The following is a 9,214-nucleotide window of genomic DNA, read 5'->3' on the forward strand; positions in this document are numbered from 1 at the left end:
GTTTTAGTTACGTTAGTTGTTCGTATTAGTACGTATACACATAGAGAAGTTATACACACACACACACACACACACCACACTACACACACACACACACACACACACACACACACACACACACACACACACACACACACATGTACATCTATACCGGTTTAGTCTGTTTTTATTTGAATACACTTAGATTTTGTAAAAACTGATTTTGACTGAGATTCTATTGTACACTACTTTCACAACTAGGAAGCAGTAATGTTGACAAATGACACTGACTGAAAACTGTTCTCAAAAGTAAACATTTCACAAAATATATGTATACTACAAAAATGAAACAAATAAAATTTCCTACATATGTCACAAGCCTTGAACAAACTCCCACCCTTACGCATGTCTACGTGTATTGCACCAACCTATGGCATAAGCAGCATGGTGCTATGCTTCTCCACCAATAGAAGGGTGACACGACCTCCATGCACGATAATCCTTGTGAGCTCTAGCACATGATCATGGGTTCATTCTTTCCTCAGCATTACCCGTGTTTAGACATGTTTTTAAGTTTCTATTCAACTCAGTTGACTGTCTTTCTTTCTTTAGTGCTACATTGCTTTTGTCCTTGTTGTACTTTTGTTCCATCCACTTGCTTGCACTTCTACTTTAGGTTACTTTTGACAATGTATGCTAAGTAAATTATAAAAAAAAATCACAGGCCCACACTCATTTGTGACTGGAGCCATTTTATCTCTTCATGGACCTGACATTCATTTGTTATCCCTTTACCTCACTTAGTAGAGCACACTCCTGCTATGACAGGGCTCAGATACTTTTGAAGTTGTAGATGATTTCTGGAAGAGATCTTACAGGCTGATATGTGGACTACCCCTAACACATTCATCTCACATTATTTGCATTATTGGGCAGTTTCTGGTTTTTCCCAGTTGCCATTCTTCAGTTTACCCAAAGGCTCTAGTGTCATGAGTTTTATCCGTTGTATTTTTCAGTCATCTCCATGTCATTCGTACATTTCATGACACTTGCATGTGTGTACCATGATTTTTTGTACACATCCCAACAAATTGCAATTTCCTCAACTGAAACAAAAAAACAAACCACAAACCAAACAAGAAGAGGTAAGATTCACCAGATAAAATGGTACTTGAGGAACTACACTCTATGTTCCTTTTGCTGAATGCCATAAGAACCCACTGAGTGGTTGGCATTGCCTCATAGGGAATACATACAAAAATCTGCATTGAGCAGGGGAGAACAGAAAGTGTTAAACTCAATCATCCCTGCTCAGTGTCCACTGCTGAGCTGGGGTTTTCTGTAAGAGTGCTTTGGCACTATATCTATACAAGTATTGTAGTTGTTTCACACCTTTTAGGGGAAAAGAAAAACAGCACGAGGTGTGGTCTTGCCCTTACACCTAGCTCATGCTTGCTGTTTGTAGTTGTATTAACTCTGCATTGTCTCTCCGTGGGGACAGAACCCAATTCCAGATGATTGTGGCTGATGACAGAGATCCATACACACTATCTGAATTCACCTTGTATCACCCCCCCCCCTCCAAAGCATGGGAGAACCCTTACTTTCCCAGTCACTGGGAAGGTTGTTTTAGTGAGATTTTTCTGTTAATGGTGCCTTCCCCTCCCCTGTGTAAGGGATGGATTTGGCCCACCCTTCACTTGAAATGTAGGGCTGGATATTTCCTGGAAGTGAAGTACAGGACACCAGTAGTTCCCAGTGGATATGTCCAGCCAGATGAAACTTTACATTACTGGCTTCTCCACTTTGTCTGTTGAAAGCTTGATGTTGGAATAGAATCTCAGCTTTCATCATTATACCTTTCCTTTAATTAACTTTAGATTAATACTATTATGATTATTTTACAGTAGAGAAACATTTTATGATTGGAAATTCTGGTTCTGTTTGTTTTACCAGTGAGGAAGCCAGTAATGTAGGGATTCTATTCTCCATGTAAAGTTGAGATGGCTTAATCTGCTATGTGATCATTATCTGGATCAAGTGATATGTCCATTTCCATCCCTATCTTGTTTGTTCTTTTTTTGAAATTCAGTAACCAGACCTGCATAACTTTTTTTATTTAGCAATAATTTTTTTTCTTAATACTTTGTTTACTTTTTATAAGATGGCATGCGTGAGTTACTAGGTTATAGTGTATTCTAAAGCTTTAGAAATTTTGCATAGAATAACAATAAAATAGGTAGTTCAAGATCATGAAGACTGTTTTGCTCTATCAAATGATGATAAAATTATAATTACTGCTAGAAATAGGTAGGCAATAAATGTTTTTTCCCTAATACTTGTTTGTTTACTTTTTATAAGATACTGTATGTGGGTTACTAGTTATAGAGTGTATTCTAAAGCTTTATAAATTTTGCGTATTATAATAATAATAACAAGAAGAAAAGAAATTAAGTAGTCAAAGATCAGATCGTGAAGACTATTTTGCTCTATCAAATGATGATAAAATTATAGTTACTGCTAGAAATAGGTAGGCACTAGGCCTGTTGAAGAAAGGTGATGATGAATGAAAATGTGAAATCCTTGTTTTGGCTGTTAGCTTGTTTTCGATCATGGGATGCTCTGGATAGCTGAAAAGTGTGTGTGTTTGTGTATACATTGGAGATAGTGACTATGCCAGGTAGCTCTTCATATCTCGCTTTCTGATGATCTGTATCTGTATTGATTTCTTTTTTTAATCCTTTATTTCATACATAATATAGGGGTTGGCTTCCTAAAGACACCAATTGTATAGTGTACATAGCACTGAATATTGTACCCATCAAATGGTCATCTATTATTGGCTGGTGCCATGTGATCCCTGTTTGAGCTGTATGACATGCTTATATTAAGTATCAGGAAACGGAGATAGTGACACTGCAGCTTCAACTCATTTTGTGGGTTGCAAAGACAAATAGAATCTGAGCCAGCCAGCAATATTCACACCATCTGACCTCTGCAGTGCAGTTTTCCAGCAGCACGGTTAGAAATATTGTGCCCAAGTAGTTGCTCCTTAAAGCACATAAATTGCAGATATTCTTTCCATATTCCCCTTAATCTGGCTATGTTTAACACAAGTGTTAGGCCTGATGTCATAATATGCTTCTTCAACATTTAGTGTTTAAAATTTTACTATTAATGTATTTTTTTTTTAGTTTAGGGTAGCCACCGGCAGTGGAATACTGGTGCTCACTTTTGAGAAATAGTTGAAATTAAAACTGTCATGTAATTAAAATATATTATGATATTCAAAAAGCATGTGCATAGAAGATTTATATATATATAAATAGAATATAGATTTATTTATTAACATGTAATACATGAAATAATTAATTATGACACAGATACAGATTATCTTAGAGAAGAATAATGTTGCTAGTAGCAGTCCTGAATTTACTAGTGAAAAAACTCCAACTAGTAATCATTTACTAGTATCTTCAAAGGTTAAGGTCAAGGCCTTGTTAGTATAAACGTTGTCACTATGTGATATGGGAACTCATTTCATAATGGTTGAATTATCAATGTGTGTGAATTTTGCAAAATAATTCTTGCTTTCTAAGATTTACACTTGAGAACCCAATCCTAACTGCCATTGTAAACTTTTTCTGTTACAAACGTGTTAACTCTGGATTTCCACAAGCAGAATGAAACAGTGTAGTGAATTGTGTAGTTATATATATATATATTTTTTTTTTCACTATTTTTTCTCAGTTTTTTTTTTGATATAAATTATATAAATCTGTTATTCTTCTAAAAAGTAATAGTCACATTATACCTTGTGTCTTTCATCACTGTAGTGACCTAAATAATGATAATATGACTCGCTAATTTTCCAAGGGTCAAAACAGTGCCATTAATGTTACTATGGAAGTGTCATTGTGGAGTACTATATACCTCGCCATAGGCTGAGGTGTATGGAGTCTAAGCTGTATTTTTATCTTAAATTTTTACAGATACAGTAAATTTAAAATTTTTAACAATTTGAAATTTCATCATAAAATTTGAAAATGTCCCAGCTGTATTCATCAGAGTTACTTTTTTGCAACTTTGCCTCATAGATCAAATCAAAGTGTACTGCTTATTCACCAGTGACAAACATAACCTTAAAATGAATTGTATTCTACTACAAATAGTGTTGGTTGGAACACGATTCAAAGTGAATGGAAAATACAAAATATAGGATGCTTTTCTCAAGTCCATATTCCCTATTTTAAATTTACCCAAACATAACTCACATTAATGCCATAATTTTTATACTGTTATATCAGATATCATTTAATAATATTAAAAAATATAAAAGATGTGTACATGCATTAATAGTAGGGAAAAAATATGGATGTATAGTATTAACCTCTAATGCCGTAAAATACATACAGGAATTTTTTTTTATATTAGCAAAAGTTCCTGGCATTTCAACCTCTGGTACACTTAACAGTTTAATTATATTAGTATATAATTAAAGTTAAATTGTTTGTTTAACCAAGTGGCCAAATGTAATATCATATGGGGATGTTTAATAAAGAATATATGTGATTGGCAACAAATCTGAATTTGTATGGTAACACGCACAGAGTGAAAGTTTTTAAGTGAAAATGTGGCCTTACTTATGATTCACAGTAAAGTAAAACTGTTGAAATTTGTTAGTACTTGCAGTAACTAGCATAGTTTCGCTTTATTAAACAACATGACAATCACTAAAAGTTAGATGTAGAAACCAATAATTGTCTACAATTTAACAATTGTTGCAAGTTAACTTTAAAAGTATGTAGTAGATGGCAAGTATGAAGTCAGTATAAACAGTAAATTTCACATTAGTAAATTATTATTTTAAATTTCCATTCAATACACTGTCATTTGTCAATGTGGAAATTGTAGAAAAGTTGTAACTAAAGAAATCTAATGCAGTTATTGATACATAAATGATGACTTCCTGCTGACATTCAAATTGACAACATTAGTGGGTCAATACTAACAGAGGATGCAGATTGTAGACTATGCTATATTTCAAACTCTCTGGATATCACATATTGACTTTTTTTTTTTTTTATTCTAAAAGCAACTTGCACTTTTGATTGTTTTCATTGGGTAAAGGTTTCTACAGTATTTTGTGAGTCATAACACATGTACAATAATGGAAGCTTGGCTTACAAAATCTGAAATATGGGTTTATGGGATTGCACCCCGATTCCTATCAATGAACTTGGATGAGAATGTCCTTAAAAAGTTAATTCTCTGGGATGCTTTCACAGGGAATAATCGTGAAAGAACCACACACGCTTGATAGGGTTCATATCTAGCAATTGGCCTAACAATGAGGGTGTGTTAATGTCATGACCTTAAAATTATTTCATGACTCGGGCTGAATTAGCACGAACCCCCATCTTCCATTAAAATACTGCCTTTGTAGTATGCTGGTCATTTGCATAGACAGGTTGAAAGCCTTGATTGAGAATTGTGATAACTTCTGCTTACAACTGGTTATGATTGTCCACTTGCCCATATGATACCCCATAATTAAATGGAAATACCCCTATATTTTTTGTAACTTGTAGACAATTGAAAGACATTGATAAGATAGTCGCCAACCCCACGTGTATCCATTGTTAGAGAATTGCGGAAAACTGAACTTGTCAGAAAATGAAAGGAGGGTGTGATACCATCTGTGATTCTCATTTAATTTGTGTACAATACTGCTTGGAGTAAGGAGTGGTTTATGTCTAGCTACTCTGCCAATGTAGCCTAATAATATTGGGATACATTTTCACCTGTCCTGCAAAAGTAACAACCATTTGGTATGAGTCATTTTCCACACCTCTCACAACTTGAAGAGTAAGTTCTGTTGGGTTTGGTTGCCCAGGCTGTGCAGAAATTGCTTTCTGATGTGAATGGAACTGAATTGTCACCCTATTTATTTTTAATCGGTATTGCAAGTAACCTGGCAGTTTCTTGCTGAATAAGTGACTAAGTGCAAATACAGTAAGCCTTGGGATCCTTTTATTGGTGACATGACTGTTTATATTCTGTGGTCCTCACTAAGCCATACCCATATTTACACTGGGGTTATTTGTATATGATATCCTGAAAGTGGTAAATTTATATTCAGGGTGACTTATTTCCTTATTGTTAGTTGAGTAATGGATAATGTGGTTTGTCAATTTAAAAATTATTACTATTTAACTATTTTGTGAATAAACCATTACTGGTAGTGCTTCTTAAATATCATTTGTGATCTGATTGCTGAGAATTAAGATATTTGTACATTTTTTTTTCAACTAACTGTGATCTCTGTGTAGGTGGATGAGGCTGGTGTTGAAAGTAAGGACATTGAATTAGTTATGTCCCAAGCTAATGTCACCAGAACTAAAGCTGTTAAAGCACTGAAGAACAACAATAATGACATTGTAAATGCTATTATGGTAAGTTTGTTTTTGTTAATATTCATTTAGACATTACTTATTTCTGGACCAGAGAGGTATCTCTTATATCCCATGTTCTTTTTATTGTTAGTGACAATACTTGATCACTTCAAATACTAAATGGTGTTTTGTTTCCATTTCAAAGAAGTACATAAAAAAATTAATATTTGTATCATTTTTTTTAGGTTATGAAATATAACATTTTGTTGTGAAGCTGTTTTGTAACAACTATAAAGTACTCCTTTTGCATAGAACTTTTAATTTTTTTGTTAATCCTTAGAAAATCTGATTTTATATATCCAATCATTTTTAACTTGTTTGATTTTCATCAATTCCACTGTAAATCATACAAATATATTATGACTGACAAAGACTTACTGGTGAACTGTGACCTTTTTAAATATGGTGACCCTGTTATCTGTGTAAGGCATGGTAACAATATTCTATCAATAGTATTTCTGATTGAGATAAATTTATATCTAATAATTAATAATGTTTTCAATGAAATGTTATTTTTGTATTGTTTGAACACAACAGACGTCAAAGAATGTTCAATAAAAGAAGCTGCATCATTCAAATAGCTTACGTTGCAGGTCATAGCTAACCATACTTGCTAATCTCAGTATCTTTACCTGATTTTTGTAATAAAAGAATGCTGCTGTAGTTTTCACATGGACATAATATAATACAATAACATTCATCAGAAATTTAAAAGAATGTCATCAAACCACCAGGGAAAAAAATAATCCCAAGCCATAAGTAATTGAAAAGTATTCCAACATTGTGTGTTGATGTTGCTACATTACCTCTGACTGCATCCAACTCACTATATTCAAACACATCTAACTTGCACACAATACTATTGGATCTTAAGTAACATATCATAAAAGCTTAGCATCTACCCTTTCCAATGTTTATTGGCTTTAGGCTCTAACTCTTTTCAAAGCTGAGAACCAATAAGTCTTCAAGATTCCTCTTGGGGAGGGGGGGAGGAGATGCAGTAATTGTTGGTTCTATCTTAAACCGAGTTAAATTGTAATTAAGATTGTCATTAAAAGTCACATCAAACAAAATTTACTCAATATGTTAGATTAAATAAGGAAACAGTGCTACAGATACAACACTTGCTACCACAAACTGTGGATTAGAGCAGGAGGTTGCAGCACTTAATTAATGTTTTATAATTTGATATTACTGAAACAGAATTTTTGCATTAATATACTGTACTTTAGGGTTCTTCAATTTTTTGCATTGTTTTTCTTTTGTAGGGGTATTCTGTTATATTAACTTTTATCTTCATTACATACAAGAATAAAATTAACTCAGAATATAAGTAAAGATGTAGATCATTTTAAATTATGAAAGATTCTGCTAATATTTAGTTGAATAAGGAAAAGAGCTTTGCAAACATGTAAATGAAATAAACTTCAACTCTTTCAGCACAGGCTCAGTCCCTGGGACTGACCTCATAGTCATTTTGCGCTTCCTATAGTTTTCATGCACATGCATTTGCACATGGAGGATATGAAACAAAATAACTTTTTTTAGGTTTCATATATAAATTTGAATAACTAAAAAATCATAAAATACTACATCAATACCATAGAATTCCACTATAATTTATCAAGCTCAGTAACTCAGATGTATTTTAGTCTAAAAAAAATATTAAATTTCAAGCAGACTAAAGACACGCTCTACCTCCTTGAAATCTTGGTTCAAAAGAAAGAAATGGCATCCTAAGAATTTAAAATGGCTGAGAAAGCCACTAAGTGGACATTCTGAGCTTTGGATTGGTTATTCATGTCATATGTAGAAGTAAGTGTATATAAAGGAGCTTTTAAAAAAAATGGAGAGAGGTGGGCAGTGTGCCACTGTGTTTGATTTATTACATGAGCAATATCTTAGCAAATAGAAAAGATTAGACATTCTTATTTTTATATTCTGGCTTGTCAATATCGGTAATTGTAGTTTGTAATTCATGCGAAACTATAGACTTAGTATTTTGACTTCACAAACATCTAATTTGAACCAGTGCTGAATTCAACATACCACAAAAATCGATGTTTATCTGTTTTTTAATATTTACTTTTAAATTAAGAAATTGAGTAATGTATAGTTCTAAAATTTGAATTATAATCTACAGTTTGATACCAAAGTTATTGACATAATTTCATGAAATAGGAGTTCAATAAAATTTTGTATGCGAGTTAATAAATGAGATGACATGGCCTTTTACCCTGACCCATCTCGAAAGTTTTGTATAGAAATGTCTCATTAAAAAAAGGGGTAACCATTTGCTGTCTATTAATAATAATTAAGAAAATATGTGAAAACAAGATACAAATAGGCATTCAGAAGTTCATGGGTTTAACTTTTGGTACTTTGATGTATTGACTGCTTTAATTTTCAAATTGTCTATTGCACTGGATATGGTTTTGTAAATTAGACTACCTTTAATATGATTTTGGTTGCCAATTTCTTTTTTCTAATATGGTAGTTTGTGAAAGTGGGAAAACTGCCCTACAAGAACTAAGATGAACTAGTGTTAATACCAATGTTTTTATGGAGTAACTGGATGCTACTTGACACACAAATTTATTTATACCTTAATTTAAGATCCATTCTCATGCTACTGTCCATATTACAAGAGAAACAAGTGTATGTTTTTGTGTGTGTGTGTGTGTGTGTGTGTGTATGTATGTATATATATATATATATATACACACACACACACACACACACACACACACACACACACACACACACACACACACACACAC

The 9,214-nt window shown here is 33.1% G+C and overlaps 1 protein-coding gene across 2 annotated transcripts in view; it reads left to right on the forward strand.

Moving 5' to 3' along the window:
- Positions 1-9,214, forward strand: part of LOC106461941 (nascent polypeptide-associated complex subunit alpha-like) — a 24,607-nt gene that overhangs the window by 10,774 nt on the left and 4,619 nt on the right. For both annotated transcript variants that reach the window (XM_013921808.2, XM_013921809.2), the window contains exon 6: positions 6,312-6,434. In XM_013921808.2, coding sequence (XP_013777262.1) covers positions 6,312-6,434 — 123 coding nt within the window. The remainder of the gene's footprint in view (positions 1-6,311; positions 6,435-9,214) is intronic.

Source organism: Limulus polyphemus, unplaced genomic scaffold (genome assembly GCF_000517525.1).
Source record: "Limulus polyphemus unplaced genomic scaffold, Limulus_polyphemus-2.1.2 Scaffold1062, whole genome shotgun sequence".
Taxonomy (NCBI): domain Eukaryota; kingdom Metazoa; phylum Arthropoda; class Merostomata; order Xiphosura; family Limulidae; genus Limulus; species Limulus polyphemus.